Source organism: Herpailurus yagouaroundi, unplaced genomic scaffold (genome assembly GCF_014898765.1).
Source record: "Herpailurus yagouaroundi ecotype Mexico unplaced genomic scaffold, PumYag 139, whole genome shotgun sequence".
Classification (NCBI taxonomy): Eukaryota; Metazoa; Chordata; class Mammalia; order Carnivora; family Felidae; genus Herpailurus; species Herpailurus yagouaroundi.
The window spans coordinates 8,723,384-8,746,944 of record NW_024412394.1 but is presented as its reverse complement, the minus strand read 5'-3'; the positions used below and the strand labels follow the sequence as shown (position 1 = coordinate 8,746,944).

The 23,561-nt window shown below is 42.2% G+C and overlaps 1 protein-coding gene across 3 annotated transcripts; it reads left to right on the top strand.

The window, feature by feature from the left end:
* On the top strand, positions 1 to 20,641 carry MRPS10 (mitochondrial ribosomal protein S10). Of its 3 annotated transcripts, none has more exons than XM_040473513.1 (7): positions 1 to 171; positions 11,843 to 11,907; positions 12,001 to 12,073; positions 14,069 to 14,205; positions 16,045 to 16,153; positions 18,376 to 18,465; positions 18,938 to 20,641. In XM_040473513.1, the coding sequence occupies exons 1-7, from the start codon at positions 16 to 18 to the stop codon at positions 19,019 to 19,021; spliced, it is 714 nt and encodes a 237-aa protein (XP_040329447.1). In that variant the 5' UTR covers positions 1 to 15; the 3' UTR covers positions 19,022 to 20,641. The 3 variants fall into 3 exon arrangements, with proteins under 3 accessions (XP_040329447.1, XP_040329449.1, XP_040329448.1); XM_040473515.1 differs by having other exon boundaries at positions 68 to 175; positions 12,004 to 12,073; XM_040473514.1 differs by having other exon boundaries at positions 68 to 175.
* The last annotated feature ends 2,920 nt before the right edge of the window (positions 20,642 to 23,561 follow it).

Genomic DNA, 23,561 nt, shown 5'->3' with positions numbered 1-23,561 from the left:
TGGAATGACGTCTCTATGGTTGTTCCTGTGCCGGAACGCAAGGCTACGCTCTCTCCTTTTGCGGAACTCTATGGTCTGAGGACGCGACTGTGCCCCGGAAGCAGTCCTAGGGGCCCGGGACGGCAAGATGGCGGCGCGAGCGGCGCTTGGGTCCATGTGCCGGCGTCTCTGGCAGGTATCTGGCGGGTGGGGGGTACTAAGCTAGCTGACAGGGCAGGAGCCATAAAGTCTTGTTGCCGCTTGTCGTTCTGACCATCTGGAGTTTCCCCCGGTATTTATTCCGCCTCTTGGCGCATTGTTTGCTGGAAGGTGGCGGGAAAGGGGCTGGTTTTATTTCGAATCCTCTCATGGGATAAAACGTAAGAATCAGGGCAAACACGGGAACAAGAAGAATCGTAGGATGTCAGAGCTGGAAAGAATGTTGAACAGCGTATGTCCCGCACCACTCTTTTCAAGTTTGCAAAATAAACTGAAGCTCAGAGAAGGCTTGCTTTGGTAAAAATCAGGGGCTGAACTGGTACCAGATCTTAGACCCCTCCCATGGAACCAAATTGGGATAGCTTTGATTCTGACATTAGATGAGAGTCGCGGAAGTGGTAGGAATGGGCTGTTCCCTGCGCCTTTCTTTGGAGAAAAAGCAAAAACCGTAAGCAGTGGTTCTCAAGTTATTTGGCCTCAGTATCCCTTTAACACTCTAAAACTGGTTGAGGACTCGAGAGAGCTTTTGCTTTTGTCGGTTTTAGCTCTGAATATGTAACTTTTTAGAAAATAAAACTGGGAATCTTAAAAATGCTTGCATTTAGAAGTAAGACCAAGAAGGGGCGCCTGGGCGGCTCAGTCCATTAAGCGCCTGACTCTTGATTTCAGCTCAGGCCGTCATTTCAGGGTTTCTGAGTTTGAGCAGTGGGTGGGGCTCTGCACTGTGTGGAGCTTGCTTAGTATTCTCTCTCTCTCTCTCTCTCTCTGCCCCTCGCTCGCGCGCATCTTCTTTCTCAAGAATAAATAAACTTAAAAAAATTAAAAAGAAAAGAAAAAAAATAATGCATTACGTATTTTATGGAAAAATAACTAAATTTTTCAAAACAAAGTTAGTGACAAGAGTAGCAGTGTTTTATGTTTTTGTAAATCTCTTGTTAACCTTAAAAGTATATATTATTTTACCAGCAAAAATGAATTTCTTTGGGAATAACAGAATTGCGACTCGGGACAGGCAAGGTATGGCAAGACCATAGGTAAGTCCCCAAATAAAAGAAAGGATTGTTTTAGAAAGGAGGAGGAAGTTGAGAGGGGCTGTTTTGAGTGGAAGTGCTTTGGAGAAAATCAAGAGTTCAGGGTGATGATGGTTTCTCCTTGGCTGAGTTGCAGTGCAGTCAGTTTCTTGTAGAAGATTTATTATGCATCTTTTCCTTTGGGGGCCTGTAATTGATCATACTTTCCTGATTCTGATTCTTCTCTTGAGGTCTGTAATTGACAGTTCTTCCAGTAATTGATGTTAAGTGATGTGGGACCCCTTTTAGCCTCTGGACTCTAGTGAGGTTTCCTTTTATTTTTACATTTCCTCCTTTTGATCAAGATATTTCTCCAAAGGCATTACTAATTGGGAGTCAGGTTTCCATATTTAGTGGTTTCGTTCCTCTGTGCCAGGAAGGACTTTTCCTGGTTGTTGTGTCTTATGTCAGAGAGAAAATACAGATTGGAAGCATATTGAGAGGTTGGGGCACCTGGGTGGTTCAGTTGGTTGAGCATCCGACTTTGCCTCAGGTCCTGATCTCACAGTTCGTGGGTTTGAGCTCTGCATCGGGCCCTGTGCTAACAGCTCAGAGCCTGGAACCTGCTTCAGATTCTGTGTCTCCCTCTCTCTCTTCCCTCCCCTGCTTGCACTCTGTCTCTCTCAAAAATAAATAAACATTAAAAAAATGTTTTTTTTAATTGAAAGAAAGAAAGAAACATCCTGAGGTGACTCAAGTAACAAGTAGGGGTGGCAGGGAGAACTCTTAGGCACTTCCCATTTATCAAGACATAAAGCTTGTACCGATTGAAGATCATCTCTTTATTGGGTACATCATTTTTACAAAAGCTTGACAAGCTAAGTATAAAACTTTAAATAATTATACAAAAGAAGTAATGTAACAATTCCAAATTACATGATGGTTCCAAACGTGTCCCCTAAGTCTGAAGGTAGCAAACTAAAATATTTATTGGCACGTATTGTGACTTGGGGGAGGAAACTTCCCCCCCCCCCCCCCAGAGGCAAACACGGAGTCATGTATGGCTCCTGGAAGTCCCAGCTTAAAGTAGCCGTGAAGACAAAATAGTGAATATTGCAAGAACACACTGAAAGAATTAACTGGGTGCATTTTGGAAAATACAGTGTAGTTATAAACCTGAAGCAATAGCTAATGAACTTTTTGCAAAAGTAGCAAAACTCAAAACAGTATTGGTATCTCAAAAGAATTGTTTGGAACCAAATGTAATCCAGTAACACAGCATGTAAGGTTGCAAATTCACGCCATAAATCTGGATAAGATTCCAGAGTCAGTTAATAGTCCAAATGGAAAAAAGAGACTTGTGAATGCTGAAACCTCTCACCTTTCAGAAAAAGCAGGTGAAAGGTTAATTTGTCATAGGTTCGTGATAAGGCTGTTTTCAAAAGGCCATCATCAAAAGAAGTGGTTTCCCCCTTTCACGGGGTTTGGGAAAGGTGGACAAGGGCATTTTCTTTCTTCAAAAGAAATAGAAGTAAATAGTGAGGAAAAGATGTGTAGGCCTGGTCTGGACATCTTGAGAAAGCTGCGTCTTCAGATGTCATCTGCTTCAGTTCTGGGAAGCCTTTACTTTTAGGTCATCAGACGGTGTGCAGGTCCAGTTAGGGTTTGTCGCTTTCTTTAGATGTGTCATGTGAGTCCAGGATTCTGTCCCTTGGAGTTTGGCAGCACAAGGGATGGTTAGCAGTAGCTGATGAGGGTCCTTCCCACAAGGTTAAAGAGAGTCTTTCTGGATGTATCCTTTCCAGTAGACAAAATCTCCATATTGCAAGATGTGAAGGTCTGTCTCCCAGGTGCACTGTAAAGAGATTGCTCTACCAAAGCATAGTTGTTTTTAATGGAAATAATTAGGCCTTGGGGCCCCTGGGTGGCTCAGTCAGTTAAGTGTCCCACTCTTGATTTCGACTCAGGTCATAATCTCATGGTTCTGAGTTCAGGCCCTGCGTTGGGCTCTGCACTGAAAGTGCAGAGCCTGCTTGCGATTCTCTCTCCTCCCTCTCTCTCTCCCCTTCTCCCTCTTCTCTGCCAACCCCCCCCCATAAATAAACTTAAAAAAAAGAAATAATCGGACCTTTACAGTATGAAATAGATCTCCTTTTATCAATTGTGGATCAAGGAGGCAAGGGCCAGGTGCATTGCGCATTCTGTGACTAGCTCAAAGGGCAAGAGTCTGAGTACCAAAGTGGGTGGATCTGAGAGTGAGAAGGACCAACAGCAATGCTTTCAGCCAAGGTATTTGGAGGGTGTCTACAAAATTTGTCAGTTTACTCTTAACCTGACATTAGTGAGTTTGACTAACCCTGAGGATTAAGGTTGATATATACAATAGAAGTGTTGTAAAACCAGCCACACAGCACAGACTTGTCAAAGCACCTGACTGGTAACATGGGTTCCCCAGTCACTATGAAGTTCAAGAGGAGTTCCCCGGGTAGGAATAATCTTTTCTAACAGAAGTTTAGCTACAGAAGAAACAGTAACCTGTGTATAAGGGAAAGCTTTAGTTCAGTGAGAAACACACAGACCATGACTAAAATATATTTATATCCGCAAGATGGGGGAGCTATATGAAATTTGTGCAAACCGGTTTCTTTGCATTATACTTTGGACAGGTGGGATGAGCGGGATACACACTGTTTGCAGCCTTAGTAATATTTCCCCATGAATATGGGCTCATGACACTGTCATTTTGTCAGTAGACATGTATAATGGTAAGTCATGGGAATGTTAAAATTTCTGGTAAGGCCCGATTGTTATTTGGTCCAAACCACAGTTCTCTTTATTGAGCCAACAATTACTCGATTTCCAATATTGTTTTTTCCTCTCTGGGGCCAATTGTTGGGTATCTCTGGTTAGTTTTTCCAAATTATTATTTGGAGGAACATCCCTTTGGACCATGACAGAGTTTGGCTATTGATTTCCTTGAAAGCAGCTCTTATGATGGAAATAATAGCAAGGTGGTTTCCTTTTGGTACCCAGGGAGTTGAGTCTGGAATGCTTGGGAACCTTAGTAACAGCCAGTGCAGTCAGCCAAAGCATAGTATCGAATAAATTTTGGATATAGATGTTTTCAATTTTATCCCCATTGGAAACTTCTTGACTATTTCCTAACATTTCAAAATCATGAGCTACCCCAAAGGCATATTGACTGTTATAAATGTTTGCAGCTTTACCCTTAGCCAGAATTAAAGGATAGTTAAAGGGGATTCCGTGATTATTTCTTCAGAGGGCTTCAGTGCAGTGGCAGGAATGGTTAGGAATGCAGAGGCTAGGGGAATATCCCCGTGCCACAGGGTCTGGTTGTTGGCTGCGATACTCCATGGGTCCATGATGGTCCCCATGTTTTAGGGTGAGTACTCCAAGGGTGTTCCTCCCCCCTCACATTCAACGAGGGAAGTTGGTAATTAGGACATCTGGGCTGTGGGCTCTATTAGGCTTTTCTTTAAGGTCCCCAAAGCTATGTCTTCTCGATTTTTCCAAATAATAGAATTAGGTTGGCCATTTCTTTTTATTCTTTAGTAAATCATATAGAGATTGAGCCATGAAAGGAGCTTCAAATCCAAATTCGACAGTAGCCAGCCAGTCCAAGAAAACCTCGTAATTGGCACTTCGTTTTAGGTTTGAGGACGTTCAGGATGGCACGAAGCCTACCTGGTTCCAGATCTGGTCCTCATTCTGAGGTCAGGTGCTCTAAGTATTGAAGCAGAGTTTGAACAAACTGCAGTTTTTCTCCAGAGACTTGATGTCCTTTTAATGCCAAACGCTTTAACAGATAGGTGCTGTCTTACTGAGAAGGGATTTGAGAAGGGCAGCAGAAAAGCAAATTATCTACAGATTCTAACAAAGTAGAGCCTATAGAAAGTTTTTTATCATCCACATCTGTTTTTAAGGTTTGTAAAAAGTAAGGACTCTCTGTGCTGCTCTGGGGCATTATTGTCCAGGGGTCTTTCCATCCTTCCCAAGTGAAAGCAAAAAGATACTGGCTATTTTTACACTACATAGATCAATTACAGTGACAAATCTGCTTTCAGTGGGAATGGATGTCAGTAACATATGGGGGTTAGGAACAACAGGGTGCCGAGGGATAGCAATGTGTTGCTCAGAGGTCCTGGATAAACCTCCATCCTTGGCCATTGAGTTTTCTCACAGGTAAAATAGGCGAATTACTAGGACTAGTACAAGGGATAATGAGGCCCTGAGCTTTGTAATCTTCTGTTACCAGCTTGATGCCTTGCAGGGCTTCTTTATTTATAGAGTATTCATTCATTCTGGGGAGAGGTTTTGAAGGAGCTGTTGAATCTAAATGGAAAGTATACCTGTGGATTCTGCCAATCAGATGAAGATTTTGCCCAGAAAGAGGATTTGACCCAGTCCATCTGGGGACAGTGTCCCCAGATGCAGCTGTAGTGCTGTCAGACATGGAGCAAATAAAAGATGTCAGAAGGTCATTTAATCTCCCTGGTTGGCTATCTTGAGTACTACTGTCAAATTCTAGAATTATTTCCCTCTTTTTGGGAGAAAGAAATTCCAGCATGATGTATTTCTGAAAAATCTCTGCAATCTGTAGGAGCAGAGGAACTAAGGAGAAAAGGGTGTGTGTCTCCCAAAGGGCCTAGACTAAAGAGAACACGGTCAGAGACAGGAAATTGGTGAAGTTTATTAGAGACCCCAGTGTTTGAACTGTTTTAATACTCCAAGCAGGGGCTGCTTTATAGCACTGGGGTCACACACCAAGCGTGTAGTTCTTGTGTCAGTAAGGAAAGAGAAAGATTTGTTCCTGATCTGAACAGTGGTTTCCCTTAGCCAAGTAAGAGGGAGGTTTGGGAAGAACTCCTGTGGTTTCCTGGAGCCCTGTCTTGGGAATGAGGAGGACATTGGAAAGGCTGGCTATAGAGGGCTGAAGGCAAGATGGTAACGATCTTTTTTTCCTGTGTTCTGACTCTTTGCAACAATAATAGAAACCAGGAAGTTTTTCGTCTTGTTTAAGGGCCTTCATTTGTTAGAGTGAAAAATTAAGCATTTTAGTGGTCTTTCTTTTAGGTGATTCCCCTAAGGTACTAGCAAGCTGGTTTGCCAAACCAACTAATCAGGAGCGGGCACAGTTTCCCATTCCATCATAGTCCTTTTAACTAAAAAAAGAGTTAGCCCAGTTCATCCCGTTAAGAAACATAGTTAAATGCTACCCCAATGGATTCAACATCAAAAGGAAGACCAGAATTTTCTTTGAAAACAATCTGAAATCAATTTTAATAGTCATGAATAGGTTCATCAGGCTTTTGTGTGCAAGACTGAATTTTGTTCCAATCAGCAGGCTTAGGAAAAGTCTACTGTAATTGCTTGGTGGAGATTTCCAGGGAATGTTCTAGCGTCTTGCCAAAAATCAGGGGTCTGTTTCTCTAAACTCTTTTCAAGATGTTCCCATTGGGCTACTTACAGCCAGTGTCTGGTCTGGCCCTCTCCAACATGAATGTGGACTAATTGCTAAAAAAATCTGAGAAACTGGGTTGGCAAGTTTGCAAAACTATGGGAAATGCTTCAGCAAACCTATGGGGGTTCTCAGTCATTACAGGGAAACTCTTTTTAACTATGGCTCGCAATTCAGCATTACTCCAGGGAACATAAGAAACATAAGAAATTTGGGGGTTATTTGGAACCTCAGAAGATTTAACTTTAAAGGAGCAGATTTTAGTGGGTTCAGGGAGGGAGCAGGGAGAGGTTTGGATGAAAAGGGAAGTTTGGTGAGAAAATTAAAATGGGGAAACTGAGGGTGTAGAGGGGATGGAAGCCAACAGGAAGGAAGGAGGATGATGTCACCACAGGTGGGGCTTGAGCATAGGTGGCTTCTACAGTCCTGGGGGCCTCAGAAGCCTTTCCATCTTTGTCTCAGTCTAGAAACTATATTTTGCAGAGAACCAGTTTTAGATTAATTGGTAATGTTTGGAAGCTTTAAGACACGGGCATCCCATGAGAATGCAAGCTGGTGCAGCCACTCTGGAAAACAGTATGGAGGTTCCTCAAAAAAACTAAAAATAGAACTACCCCACGACACAGCAGTTGCACTACTAGGCATTTATCCAAGGGATACAGGTGTGCTGTTTCGAAGGGACACATGCACCCCCCATGTTTATAGCAGCACTATCGACAATAGCCAAAGTATGGAAAGAGTCCAAATGTCCACCGATGGATGAAAGGATTAAGAAGACGTGGTATATATATATATATATACAATGGAGTATTACTCAACAATCAAAAAGAATGAAATCTTGCCATTTGCAACTATGTGGATGGAACTGGAGGGTATGATGCTAAGTGAAATTAGTCAGAGAAAGACAAAAATCATATGACTTCACTCATATGAGGACTTTAGGAGACAAAACAGATGAACATAAGGGAAGGGAAACAAAAAGAATATAAAAACAGGGAGGAGGACGAAACAGAAGAGACTCATAAATATGGAGAACAAACAGGGTTACGGGAGGGGTTGTGGGAGGGTGGATGGGCTAAATGGTAAGGGGCACTAAGGAATCTACTCCTGAAATCGTTGCACTAGGTGCTAACTAATTTGGATGTAAATTTTAAAAAATAAAAAAAAAAAAAAAAAAAAAAAAAGACACAGTCATCCCATTCAAGTTTGACAAGTTTAGAGACATGGCTGTCTAGTTTGGTTTTGAGAAAAGTAAGTTTGGGGAGATCAAAACTTCCCATAATGGCCAATTGAAGTTCTAAATTACTTTCGATTAAGTCAGTCCATTTAGTTAGAAATGGGCATGAGAAGGAACCACAGTTTTTAAACATAAAACCAAGGTCCCAGAAGGAGTGCTGCCCTTAAAGCATTTTGATGACTGGGGTCCTGTTTCTTAGAGGTTTCTCTAGAGCAAAAAAAGAAAAATTCCTAAACAGCACAGTTTCAACAGGAACATCCTGGTTCCAAAGGAATCTGACCAAAGGTCAGCACAGAACCAGTGGGAACAGCCCAGTTCTGGAAAGGAGGTGGACCAAAACTAACACAGTTCCAAACAGGGCACAGTTCCAACAGGAACTGTCTGGTTCCAGAAGGGAGTCAGACCAAAGGTCAGGCAAGTACTCTGAAAGGACAAAGCCTTAAAACAGATCCCAAATAAAGACTGGAGAGCTCAAAGCACAAAGAGAATAGAGCCCGAAGTGCAGGAGAAACTTAGCCTCCAACACCAGGAATGGCAAGAAAGCAGTGAGCTTAATTGCCTCTGTGGGCCCTGGCACCTGTTTGCTCACCAGCCTCAAAGCTGTTGGGGTTCATTTTTGGATCCCACTTCTGATCACCAAATAATGTTAACCTTAAAAATAAAAGTTATTTTACCAGTAGAAATTGGTTTATTTGGGAATGACAAAGAAATACAGTTTGGGACATGCAAGCTATGGCAAACCGTAGGCAAGTCCCATAAACAAAGGAGAGGAACATTTTATGGAGGAAAAGGAAGAAGTTGGGAAGTGCTTTGAATGAAGGTCCAGTGGAGATAAGCAGGAGTTCAGATAGTTTTTCATAGGCTGAGTCACAGAGGTAGTCAGTTTCTTATAGAAGATTCAGTGAACATCTTTTCATGTTGGGGCCTGTAATTGACAATTCTTTCCATAATTGACATTGAGTGGTATGGCTCCCCCTTCTAACCTCCCTGCTTCATGAGGTTTCCCTTTATTCATTTTCACATTCTTTTAATGTCTGGCTTCATGGAGGGCAGCTGGATTCTCATGTTTGTTTTGCAGTCTTGCTATATCACTCAGCATGCAGCTTCTAGAAAACCTCACTGTACACGGTTGAGAGTGAGAGTGGAAAAGTTGCAAATAACGGCTATTATTAGGAAAATAGTTTTAATCTCTTGGACCCCTCAAGTCCTCAGACCACACTTGGAGAACCATTGTTCTTAAAGTCAGATGGTGGGGGTGCCTAGATGGCTCAGTCAGTTCAGCGGCCAACTCTTGGTTTCAGCTCAGGTCATGATCTCCCGGTTTTGTGAGTTCAAGCTCCACATCGGGCCCTGTGCTGACAGTGCAGAGCCTCCTTCGGATTCTCTCTCTTCCTCTCTCTCTCTGCCCCTCACCCTCTCATGTTGTCTCTCTCAAAAATAAGAATAAACTTTTTTTTTTTTAACGTTTATTTATTTTTGAGACAGAGCGAGGCAGAGCATGAACGGGGGAGGGTCAGAGAGAGAGGGAGACACAGAATCGGAAGCAGGCCCCAGGCTCTGGGCCATCATCAGCCCAGAGCGCGACGCGGGGCTCGAACTCACGGACCGTGAGATCGTGACCTGAGCTGAAGTCGGACGCTTAACCGACTGAGCCACCCAGGCGCCCCAAGAATAAACTTTTAAAAAAGGAAGAGTTAGGGGCGCCTGGGTGACTCAGTCAGTTAAGCATCCGACTTCGGCTCAGGTCATGATCTTGCGGTCCGTGGGTTCGAGCTCCTCGTCGGGCTCTGTGCTGACAGCTCAGAGCCTGGAGCCTGTTTCAGATTCTGTGTCTCCCTCTTTCTCTGACCCTCCCCTGTTCATGCTCTCTCTCTCTCTGTCTCAAAAATAAATGTTAAAAAAAAAAAGAAAGAACGAAAAGTTAGATGGTGGAAGAAGTTGAAACTTTGAACTACTAATACAGTGCACACTCAGACTCGGTTCTGTCCCTTAAAAAAAACAAAACAAAAACTTTAAGAACTTCTTAAGGTTGATTTGTGGATGTAACAGCACTGTAGGCTCCAGCTTTTAAAAGCAGAGGTTTATACTGGGAGAATATGACTGGGAAGTGTCCTGTTCCTTAGACCTGTGGTCCTTTTGCACAACTGGATTGTGGGGTCTCTGGCATACATGCAGGGAGGGGATTTCCTCTGTGATTGTGTGTGGGGAATGGCACTCACCTCCAGCTGCCTTGTATTGTGCCTGATTTCCTATCTTTTTGTTTTTCTCCCTTCATCCAAGGGCGAATATGAAAGTTTTGGTTTGCGTCCATCTTGGTACAGAGGGAGGACAGGACAATAAGCTAAGAATAGGCTTTTAAAACATACTTAGGTGACCCTCAGTTGGTTTAAGTTTTACTTGTACTAAAGTGTTATTTTCATCTTCTAAGTATTTTTAGGGATCTTACTGTACTTCTCCTTTCTCAAGTTACATTTTTAAATCTCAAGATAGCTTAAGGGGAAAATAGAAGGCAAATTGCTATATATAATAGTACCATAGGTCTCCTAAAACTAGAAGTTTTGTCCACGAGGGGGAGCTGACAGTAAAGGATTTGGAAACGCTGGATTGTTGGGAGTATGAAGTACAGCAGTGGTAGAAGATGGGTGTCAGTTTCACTGTGTATTTCGATTTATTTATAAACTAAGCTAACCCAGCCAAGCCAAGAAATACATATGCTAGAAAAGATGTAGGAAAGCTTCAAGAGAAGGTTACTTTAGAATTACTGTCCAGCTCTTGATTATAAAGAGACTTATTGTTCAGAAATATTCAGGCAAAATAAATATTATATTGAAGTACATTTAATCTATAAAAACCAATGGAAGAATGAAGTCACATTTTTGTCCTTGATGTCCACATATTTTATTTATTTATTTATTTATTTTTAATGTTTATTTTTTTTTTTAATTTTTTTTTTCAACGTTTATTTATTTTTGGGACAGAGAGAGAGAGAGCATGAACGGGGGAGGGGCAGAGAGAGAGGGAGACACAGAATCGGAAACAGGCTCCAGGCTCTGAGCCATCAGCCCAGAGCCCGACGCGGGGCTCGAACTCACGGACCGCGAGATTGTGACCTGGCTGAAGTCGGACGCTTAACCGACTGCGCCACCCAGGTGCCCCTTAATGTTTATTTTTGAGAGAGAGAGAGAGACAGAGCATGAGCAGGAGAGGGGCAGAGAGACAGGGAGACACAGAATCCAAAGCAGGTTCCAGGCTCTGAGCTGGCAGCACAGAGCCCAACATAGGGCTCAAACCCATGAGCTGTGAGATCATGACCTGAGTCAAAGTCAGACACTCAACCGACTGAGCCACCCAGGGGCCCCTTGTTTTTCTTTTCACATATTTAAGTCATAGGTGTTCTTTTAATGTGAGAATTGCGTGTGTGTATGAGAGAGAGAGAGAGAATTGCTTTTTTTTTTTTTTTTTTTAATATTTGAGAGAGAGCACAAACAGGGAGGAGCAGAAAGAGAGGAAGAGTGAATCCCAAGCAGACTCTGGACTGTCACTATAGAGCCCGATGCAAGGCTCGAACCCACGAACCATGAGATCATTGCCTGAGCTGAAATCAAGAGTCAGACACTTAACCAACTGAGCCACCCAGGCGCCCCAAGAATTCCTTGTTTGAAAAAGTTCTTACTCCTGAGCTTTAAAAGACACAAATTCTCTACTATTTTGAGAGTCTGTTTTGATTATCCACTCTGTCGTTGTTCTCTTGTTTTAAAATGAAATCTAATCTGGCATTTTAGTTACCTCAGTGTCTTCATTTGAAATAATGAGATAGCCCATTATTTGAAGCATTGTACACCTTTTGATTTTTTTTAGTGGAAACTATGAATGATTTGAATACTAACTTTAATTCTGAAACATGCTCCTCATTTTTAGGGTTCAAGGAGTTTTTCTGTAAACAGTTCTAAGAGCAGTACAGCCAGAAATGGTGGCTTTCTCCTGTAAGTATATAATATAATTGGGTTTGCTAAATCGAATAAGGAAATGGGCTTTTGTGCTGTTTTACTTAGGTTTCTCTTTGTTTCCACACATAGCAGTACCAGTATGAAGTGGGTGCAGTTTTCAAACCTACACGTTGATATTCCCAAGGATTTGACCAAGCCCACGGTATGTACTCTCTGTTTCTTGGTAAGGAGCTATATTAGCAATAAATTTTCCTCATTATTTCCTTTGGGGCTGTTTCCCGAGCACTTTAGAGTAAAAATACTTTGTTTTCGAATACTGGCACGTGCACGGTGTACCTGAGTAAAGTACTCTGTAATGTCCCTGGCTGCTCGTATTATGTTTCAGAGAATCAGGGAATCAATTATTTACCCCAAATAACTGTGGGAATAAGCAGTCGTTTGCTTTAGCTCAGCATAATGTGAAGGGTTGTCATAATTAATGATGCAGAACACTTGTTATTACGTTAGGGAAATTTTTTTTCTCTTTTAGGCTTTCAGGTCTTTGTTTTCATGTTAAGACATTGAACCTGGGCCTGGACAATCCTTTATCGTTCACAGTGAGAAAGCACATTACCACAGTAAAGAAAATCTAGAAGTAGCTGTGTAACCTTTTTTCCTTTAAGTAAAAATCATGATTCTGTGAGCCCAGTTTTTGTGTAAATTTGTGGTTTAAAAAATCCTTGCAAATTCTGAAATCTTTCATTTCCACCCCTCACAAATAATCCCCTTTAACGGTTTGTCATGAATCCTTTTAGACATTTGTCTGTATGTAATCATCTTGTCTGTGCACATGCACACCAAAATGAAATTGTGTTCTACATAATGTACTGCTCTTTTGATTTTTCTTTCACTGAATAAATACTGGGTATATTTCCATGGCAATACCTATAAACTCTGGGTCTCCAAGTCAGATGTTTGCCTGGGCCAGGCCTGTAAGGAAAGGTGGCAGGGTGGGCACGGTGGCAGGCTATGCCCTTTATAAGCGAGACAGCTGCTACTTACTCTAGCCACTTGTTGCCATGTGGGAAATCAGACCTAGTGATGTCACATGGTCTCAAATTTTCCAAGCTAAACTGAAATCCAAATTTTTATTCAAAATCTCTTGATTTTTTTATATCATGACAGACTCAAACTCTCTTTAAAACCCTCTGAGGACCAATCAGAAACACCTCTTAGGGCTATATTCCCTCTCCCTTGTGCCCTGGGTTATGGTGCAGAATATCCGTGTACTCTGTTCTTTCCAGCAACCCTACCTAACCTTGGGGATAATTGAGAGTAAATGTCTAGCTTGCTTCCTGGTTAGTAAGTAGATTTCCTTTGAGGAGCAAAGTAATTTAACCCTGAATCATTGGATTAGTAAGATAAATTACTGCTCTAATGGATGGATGAAGGTGAAGGTAATTCACCCCTTGGAGGAAAGTCAGAAATGTCAAACCCATTATTCCTAAAATCTTTAAGCATTAGAGTGGAAGAGGTACAAGTTAAATGTACAGTCAGTGCCATAACATTTTAATTAGAAATGAGTAATTTTTCCATTAGGGTAGGCAAAACATACATGAATAAAACTAATAAAAATATAAATAGCAATAGCTTCCCTTTGTAAAACAACGCTTTATGACTTATAAGCACTTTAATCTGTGTTTACATGTTAGCGCCCTACAGAAATGCCGTGAGTGGTGCTGTGAGCTCTAGCATGGGTATTCTTCCGTTTTATGCATAAGGAAACTGAAATATGGTGAGATGGTATGATTTGCCCGTTGTCATTCAGCTATAAGAAGCAGAGTTTAATTCTCAATCCAAGTCTCCTGCCCTTCTAACCAGGCTACTTGGTTAACAGACCCCAGAATCCTTTCCCATGGTGTATTTGGGGCCCAATAAATATTAAGTTAGAAGGTCTCATTGGTGATTTTGTAGGTTGCTTGGAAGTCCTTTTGATTTAAAGTATATGTTAACAGATTGTAAGCGTCATTGTGGAGATCTGAATGTGTTAGTATCTAGCTACTTAGGCTAACAGTATTAAGATGTTGCTCAGCATTTTTCTCCCCATTTATTAGTAAACTCTGAAAGTGTTCCATTGAGGATAATATGTTAAATTTTCCAGTTATAAATATTGGAGGAACCACAACCGAAACTTTTCTTCTTGATTTGAAAATTTTAGATAACCATTTCTGATGAACCAGATACATTATATAAGCGCCTGTCAGTTTTAGTAAAAGGCCATGATAAAGCCGTACTGGACAGTTACGAATATTTTGCCGTGCTTGCTGCTAAAGAACTTGGTATCTCTATTAAAGTGTAAGTATTTATCTTTCCTAATCTGACCTTTTAGCTGCTGTAACATGATCAACCAGGAAAATGGTGCTCATCCCAACTAGGTGTGAGCTCTCTTTTTTTTTTTGAGCGTGTGGGGGAGGGGCGGGGGGGGTACAGAGCATCCGAGGTGGGCTTCGTGCTGACAGCAGTGAGCCCGATGTGGGGCTCAAACTCACAAACTGTGAGATCATGACCTGAGCCAAAGTCAGACACTCAACTGACCAAGCCACCCAGGCACCCCAGGTCTAAGGTCTTAAAACAGCATAGAACCTCATGGTAGATAGAGCTTAGGTTTGTCATATTATCAGGATTCCTATCTACTAGAATTTTTAAGTATTAGAATGAGTGAAGAAGAAAAATAGAGGAAATCCTTTCTTTAGCAATTGCATAGACATAGGAGACCCAAGAAGCCCTCATGTCTGGGCTCTCCATGGGGCAGAGAGGTGGATTAGGCGGACAAGCAATCCTTTTAGACTCTTTGGGTTTGATGGTCTTTGTCTAATATAGCCATTTTAAAACCAGCCTTCAGAAACACTAGTCACCCGGTAATTTCATGCAGGAGTCAGGTGAGCTTCATATGGCCTTGAAATCACTGCCGGGTCAAGTGTAACTATAGTTCTCTCCCCCTTACCTGTCTAGGATACTTCCAAGACCCCCAGTGGATGCCTGAAACCACAGATAGCACTGAACCCTATATGTACTGTTTTCTCCTATACATATATACCTGTGAGGAAGTTATTTATAAATTAGGCACGGTAAGAAATTAACAACTAGTAATGAAACAGAACAGTTGCAACAATATGCTGTAATAAAAGTTATGTGAATGTGCTGTCTCTCTCCCTCTCTCAGAATTTCTTACTGTACTGTACTCACCCTTGTGATGAGATGAGACCATAAAATGCCCACGTGATGAGGGGCACCTGGGTGGCTCAGTCAGTTAAACGTTGACCTCTTGATATTGGCTTAGGTCATGATCTCATGGCCCGTGACATTGAGCCCCATGTCAGGCTCTGCACTGACAGCATGGAGCCTGCTTGGGATTTTCTCCCCACTTGCGTGCATGCGTTCCCTCCCTCTCTCCCTCTCCCTCTCCCCCCCCCCAAAATAAATAAACGTTAAAAAAAAAATGCCCATAGGATGAGAGGAAGTGAGGGGAATGATGTAGGCACTGTGATATATGGTGTAATGTTAGGCTGCTACTGACCTGACTCCCTCAGAAGGAGTTCTCATCTGCTTCTGGGCCACGGTTGACCACGGGCTACTGAAACTGCTGAGAGCAAAACCGTGGATAAGGGGTGATTCCTGCAACCCTCTTCTCTCATCACCTGCTCCTGGTGCTAAACAAGGCCCATTTGGGGCTTTGCCAGCCTTGCCTTATAACAAAACAGAAGGAACCCACACGTTTCCCATAACAGACTTTAGTTTTGTGGTTATCAGTGTCTCTGCAGGTTTTTCTAAAACAATACACAAACAGTAGCACATGGCTGCTTCTCCTCACAGTTCATATATTTGGTCAGAAAGGGAGTTCAGGGTTGTAAAAGCTGCAGGTGCATGTGTGTGCCCTTGCATGCCAAGGCTCATTTTTGAGGCTGTGGAATAATGTTCCCATTGCTGTCTGGGGTGTTTGTTTTGGCCTGAGCTTTATGACAGCGGTTGTTACACAGGACATTCTTGACAAATGGAAGTCTGTAAATGGTAGCTAATGCCTGTAATTGAGTATGAGCCTGACCTACAAAATTGTGCAATCATGCTTTGATATCAGTGACTCAGGTTTTAACATCACTTAGCTTAAGTATGTTGTTTCGCCCATTAATTTTTCAGACATGAGCCTCCAAGAAAAATAGAGCGATTTACTCTTCTCAAATCAGTGCATATTTTCAAGAAGCACAGAGTTCAGTATGAAATGAGAACACTTTACAGATGTTTAGAGGTGAGTTTATTTCAGACATTCAAGCATTTTTGAAATATCTGGAATTTCACACTAGCACATTGTAACTTTCCCTTGATGTTGACCGGGTTGACTTCTTTCAGTCTGCCCATGACTGATAGTTGTAGAGAAGGTAAATGATAGGAAATCAAACTCAAATAAACCATCCTTAAGAGCAGTTCATACTTTAACTCAGCAATGCAAATTATGCTAATTTTCATACAATAATATGGCCTTGGAATAACTTTACTTCTATTTCAAAAATGCTAGTTAAGTTTAAAATTTTTTTTTTTCAACGTTTATTTATTTTTGGGACAGAGAGAGACAGAGCATGAACGGGCGAGGGGCAGAGAGAGAGGGAGACACAGAATCGGAAACAGGCTCCAGGCTCTGAGCCATCAGCCCAGAGCCCGACGCGGGGCTCGAACTCACGGACCGTGAGATCGTGACCTGGTTGAAGTCGGACGCTTAACCGACTGCGCCACCCAGGCGCCCCGAAAAAATGCTAGTTAAGTTTTTATATACTTCTAACGATCCTTTTTACATGCTAACTGGGTTTTCCATGTCTGTGCCGGGCAACATTAAGGTTTTTCATTCATCTGTTATTCCTTTGTGCATCCAGTAGGGTTAGCATAGTCTTGTGGTTAAGAAGAGTGAGCGTTCTGGAATCAGACAGATCCAAGTACTGGCACATACCAATTGTGTGATCTGTACCTCAGTGCTCTCATCTGTAGAATGAGAGTAATAATGGTACCCATCTCGTAAGGTTAGTGAGAAGATAAAATGAGATATTTATCGAAAGCACTTAGAATACTGCCATCACATAGTAAGTGATTAACACGGTAAAACCTTGGATTGCGAGTTACTTGTTCTGCGAGTGTTCTGCAAGATGAGCAAACATTTCTAATAAATTTACAATACAAGTAGTATGTGATGCCGAACATCACATGATCACAACTGAGCCAATGGTTCTTCTCTCTCTCTCCCTCTCTTTCTCTCTCACTCTCACTCTCTCACTCTGGGATTGTGGGTGATCATCTGACATGCTTAGATGCTTGGTCTCAGGCTGCAGTGTTTGGTAGAAATCAGTGATTTTTCAGAACGTTGGAAGGTGCCCACAACTGGCACTAGTGTATGTTTTGTCCCTTCAAAGCACCTATGGACAGTCCTTTGCCCTTCCATACAAGAGGAAGCTTAGGAATGTTTTGCTTCATTCTTTGTCAGGCTGCCTGCACATATAGGCCCTTTCCTCTGCTGCCTGATTGCCAGTTACATAAATACAGTATGTGACAAGAGTTTATTAATACTGTTCTGTTGTCAACATCTGAGCATATACAATGGCCCCCATGCAGAAGAAGATTCTACTGAGTCAATAGATAGCAGTGATTCCACTAGTGATAGTGAAAATCGTCCTACACAGTAACCCTCCTCTCTCTTGTCTCCCTCACACCAGCCATGAAGGGTTTCGAAGGTAAGTGCAGGTGAATTTGTTTATTTTTCTTTGTATTTTGTATTTTCTTTATTATTTTGTATTCTATTATAGTATTGTAATTATTTTTATATGAGTATTTTTGAGGTAGAACGAATCATCTGAACTTCCATTATTTCTTATGGGGAAATTCACTTTGATATACAAGTGCTTTGGATTACAAGCATGTTTCCGGAACAAATCATGCTCACAAACCAAGGTTTTACTGTAAATGTTAATGAAACAAATGCAGGTATACTGCTTTAACATCATGCTTGTAGGGTGGGTTCCATAGAGCCCTGATTTTAAGGTGTTCTATGCCATACTCCCCCTTCCAGTCAACCAGAGGATCTATATACTCTTCCTTTTAAATTGGAATTCTGGGGGCGCCTGGGTGGCGCAGTCGGTTAAGCGTCCGACTTCAGCCAGGTCACGATCTCGCGGTCCGTGAGTTCGAGCCCCACGTCAGGCTCTGGGCTGATGGCTCAGAGCCTGGAGCCTGTTTCCGATTCTGTGTGTCTCCCTCTCTCTCTGCCCCTCCCCCGTTCATGCTCTGTCTCTGTCGCAAAAATAAATAAACGTTGAAAAAAAAAATTAAAAAAAATAAAAAAATAAAAAAATAAAATAAAAAAAATAAATTGGAATTCTGTGTAAGATTTCATGAAGAAAAGGCTGTACTGCTTTTACTTAAAAACAAAAACTTAACATTTCTGCTTTAACGGCATATCATGAACCAATTTCATGTTTGACATTTTAGTTAGAACATCTGACTGGAAGTACAGCGGATGTCTACTTGGAATATATTCAGCGAAACTTACCTGAAGGAGTTGCCATGGAAGTTATAAAGGTATGATTTAGATTTCCACCTCTGATGGAGGGAGGCCTCTATTGTTTTGCCACATCGCGGGCCTGTCTCGGCCCACCGAGTAGGCGGGATGGCCCGTGGCAGGTGTGGAGGCAGAGCTGGGGTCCCTGCCCCTCTGTGCAGCAGTGGCAGCTGAGCAGAATCCCGCCACTGCAGCCTCTTCTTCCTCCCCGGGCCACCTCTGGAGTCTTCCTCCCGCTTAGCAGTTGCCTAGATGTGGGGTCTACGTTAATTGGCAGTGTCCCTGGAGATCACCGGGGATCAGATCGACCATTTGTGAGAGTGTTTTGTATACCATCCGGTTTCCTTCTGTTTCAGAACCCTACAAAAAGGTGAGAGGGGTAAAAGGAAGAAAGAAGGCAAGAGGATTTGAGGGAACAGAGTTCATCCAATTTGTGGCTAAAGAGTTGGGTTAAGTCTACATTATGTTATAGTTTTGTTTTTCTCTTTTTAGACAAAATTAGAACGGTTACCAGAACACATCAAGGAGCCAATCTGGGAAACAGTACCAGAGGAAAAAGCAGAAAGCAGGTCCTAAGGTCTCAGCCAGTCTACTTGCACCGGCGTTTGACCCAAGGGTGGCTCAAACACGTATGTTGAAATAGAGGCTTCCAGTGGGAACGACCGTGAGTGCACTTGACCACTCTGTTGAGCCCACGTGCCCTGATCAGCTCAAAGCAGGGGTGAAACTTTAATGACACACTGGACCACAGTGAAAACCAATTTACCTTACTCTTTTGTACACATCATTGTTTCAGTTCCGGTTTTAACAAATGTGAGCAAGCCACTTTGACTACTGTGCACCAAAAGAATCAGGTTTCTGTTTTGTCATTCTGTTACAGTTCAGTTATCAGTTTGCACTGATTTTAACTTGTGTCACTTCATTTGTCTGAAAGTGAATGTTTGAAATAACTCCTTACACACATTTTTTCCTTTTCAACTACTTAGAAGGAACCTTCAGTTAATCTGGTTAATGTAACAATGTAACGCCAAACAGTTTTTGATAATTTACCTAGTGCAAGCTGGAAAATCCTGGTGTGGAGGTGGTGACCTCCAAATTTCACCTCATTTAAGCGTGACATTCTTGAAAATGAATGTACTGTGCAGCAGATCACGTACACTTGTGGCCCACACTGAACTCTTCTTGTCGCCCAAACCCTTGCCAGGCTGCCAAGAAGGAGCACTGTAGTGGAATTTGAGCTCTCAAGAAATGACTGTCTGCATCACTTTTTTCATCCCGTGGTTCATTCATTCAACAGGCTTTTATTTTGTTAGCTCTGTAACCAGCACTGTAGTAAATACCAAACGTTGAATGGAAGTATGGCTTTTGAAAAGCATGCAGGGCACAGATAAATATTTTTCCTTATTAAGTCCCACACGGATAAGGCCTCTTTGTTTTGGTAAATGGCATTCTTTTTGTTTCGAGATGGCTACTTTTCCATGAAATTAAATCTTAGTTAAAACCCTGAAAGAGGCAGGACTACAATGTGCTGAAACTGCTGGCGTATCATCCCCAAGGGAGTGATTCGTTTCCTTTTTTACAGCAGATCAGGTCCATGTCTTGCGGTTTCCTTCACATCTTTGGGGTAGTTATGACTCCTCAGTTTTTCCTCCCTTAAACTTAAGCTGGAGTCCCTGTTCTCTTTTCCCTGACCTACTATCAGGTGTCAGTGTTTTGAATGCATACTGCTTATGTATCAGACTTCCATTACTGTCATTAACATGAAAAGAATTACAGCCTGTGCCCTGTGACCTCACTCAGCTCACAGCTCAGTTGTTGACTGTGTCATTCACAAATGCCTAAAGCATGCTTATCCCAGGTGTAAACCTCGGGATTAAGAACTAGTCAATAAAACGAGCGATATAATAGAAGTATATCTTGCAAAGCAGCGATCTGTGACCCATTTTTACTTTAAAAAAAAAAGTTCCTTAAATATATATCCACATCTAAACTTTTTTACAGACAGTATTAATCACTGTATCATAAGATGATTTATGCAAACTTGGCTTCCATTGATTCTCCGTGTGAGTTCCTTTCAAGATGTGCAGCTGTTTTCAGACTGAATTAACCTGTAAACCAGATTACTTGGCACTTCACGTTATATATTAAAATCTTGTTTTAAGGTAAATATACAAATAAACTACACACACAACAGAAGCTGGTGATATTTCTTTGACAAAAGCATTTGGTATACTTGAAGCCTGTTTCCTGATAGAAACAAGAGGATTTCTTCATCCTGACAGACTGAGAAATTCATTTTTTTTTTTTAGTTGGGTCTCCTGAGCAAAATGCATAATCTGAAAATGAGAATTAATGCCCAGGTACCACTTGTCCATGTGGGGAAGGGAGGTAATGAGAAAAGCAGATCTGATGGAATGAACCGGAAGGCACGTAGGAAGTGAGGTTATTTTTTTTTTTTACTGAGGTATAACCCTGAGTTCATCGTTGCTATCTCTGATCTGAGGTATATTTTCTTTTCATGTGAAATAAAATAATGTTATGGTCTGTTTAAAATTATTGGTAGACCTCCACAGATGAAACCCATTCAAGGGCTTAGTCTTGATGCTTTCGAAGCAAATCACCTGTCTGTTCCTTTGGCCACTTAGACATGCCACAGTAAGTACAGACAGCAAATTGGGGCGCCTGGGTGGCTCAGTCGGTTAGGCATCCGACTTCAGCTCAGGTCATGATCTCACGGTTCGTGAATTCGAGCCCCGCGTTGGGCTCTGTGCTGACAGCTCAGAAGCCTAGAGCCTGCTTCGGATTCTGTGTCTCCCTCGCTCTCTGCCCCTCCCCCACTCACGCTTTGTCTCCCTCCATCTCTCAAAAATGAATAAACGTTAAAAAAAATTTTTTTTAAGTACCGACAGCAATTACTTTAAGCCAGTATAATTTCTTAACACTTCTACTTGTTAAAGCTACTCTTGCTCCTTTCCTACGTTATATTATTTAGTTTTACTGCAACATTAATGAGTAGCAGAGTAGAGAAAACAGACTTTGGAGTCAGGCCTGAGTCAGATAAGAGTTCAAAGCTAACTGATTTAAACTTGGGCAGGATACTTCATCCTGTCAGAGCCTCCATTTACACATTAGTAAAATGTAGGAAACCTCCTACTTACTAAGGTTGGAGTGTTAAAATAGATAGCTTATAAAGCACCTCACACTGACCCCAGACAGATAATGGACTGACTAAATAATAGCCGGTAGTGGAGGCAATACAAATTGGGTGCTACTCCAGACGCTCGTGTGCTGTATGTACTGTTTAAACACCAGCTGGAAAGGACCTGAGAATATCGCTAAGGTGTAGACAACCCTTAGAGCAGCTGCGAAGTTTCATTTACTTATTTGCTTACCGAAGTTGATGCGAAGCTTAATTGAGATGAGAAAACACATAACGTGCTTATTATAATCACCACCACACATGATGCCAAGCATTTTACATAGTCATTTACAGATGCTATCTTACTTCATCTTTATAACAACCCAATAAAGTAGTTATGATGATTATCTCCATTTTACAGAGCAGAAAACCAAGTTATGACCAGCCCACTTAGTCACCCTTCCAGTTTACAGATGAAGCTGAGACAAAAAAAGGTGAAACTGATTTGTGTGTCAGAGGCAGGGACAGCCCAGAACCTAATTTCCAAAGGCTAGGAGGTACTCAGAAGTCCACATGTATGTTTTTTTAATTTTTTTAATGTTTATTCATTTGTTTTTGAGAGAGAGAATGAGTATGAGCGAGGGAGGGACAGAGAGAGACACAGAATCCAAAACAGGCTCCAGGCTCCGAGCTGTCTGCACAGAGCCCGAGGCGGGGCTTGAACCTACAATCTGTGAGGTCATGACCTGAGCCAAAGTCGGACGCTTAACTGACTGAGCCACCCAAGTGTCCCATTAACTTTTTTTTTTTTTTTTAAGTTTATTTTGAGAGAGCGGGAGAGAAAAAGAATCCCAAGCAGGCTCCACACTGTCAGCACAGAGCCCAGTGCAGGGCTCGAACTCATGAACTGAGCTCATGATCTGCACCGAAATCAGGGGTCAGCCACTTAACCACCTGAGCCACCTAGACATCCGTCAGTTGTCCCCGTATTCAGTGCAGATACTCAGACCTAAAATCCAGACTTACCTCCCCTTGCACTTGAGCAGAATATACTCGTTTCCCCTAAAGCTTAGAAGTAAAGAGATTGACTAGGGGGAAAAATATCTAAGGAATAAAAGACATGATTGTGTATGAATAAAGACAAGAAGCATAATACACAGTGCAATCCTTAGAGCCTCAGGGCTGACACTGGGCCTGAGTGTCCGAGGGGGAACAGGAGAGTTGAGGCTTCAGAGTTGAGGCCCAGTCCCACAGGGTCACAAGAACAACTGGCACAGAGACGATTTACATTAAGGCTTTGGGCCGAGGCTCAGCAGACTGGTTCCTTGCTCTCAAACATTTCTCTTCTCCTAGAGCCAGGCTTATGGCTGACCACCTGTGATCCCCAGGGTTCTCTATGCAAATCCCTGCTCAATTCCTAACCCTGCCCTCCTTAAATCCCCGCTATTATTACTCACTTCCGGTTATCATTTCTCCATATGGCTCCTAATCCTCTTTAAAATGATATATTTATACCTCAGTAGCTCAGCAATAATTAAGGGCAGGTCATGGGCAACTGACCCACGTGAAAAGCCAATTGATTTTTAGATTCCTTGGCCAGGGGCTACATCGAGTTCCATTTCATTCATACAGTTTCATAACTTGAGCACGGGTGCTGTGCTTTAGTCACTCCTCGGTGTTGCTTAAGTATCAGTAGATGTGAAGAGACAGGGATGATGACACCTCCTCCACACCAAGCCAGTTAGGGTGCCGGTGGCCCAGAGCCACAGCAGCTGCTGGGCGCATGTTGTCTTCTGGTGTGAGGAGATGGAGAAAAGGTTGGAAATCGTTGGGCTGGGAGATCTTCAAGGCCCATTCCGTTGCCATTTCACACCAACAGGGATCTGCTGGCCCAGGCACTCTCAAAGGAACCAAAGGATTGTCCTGTAAAATTAAGCTCTGATGGCCCTCATTCATTCAGCCCTGACTGTGTGCTGA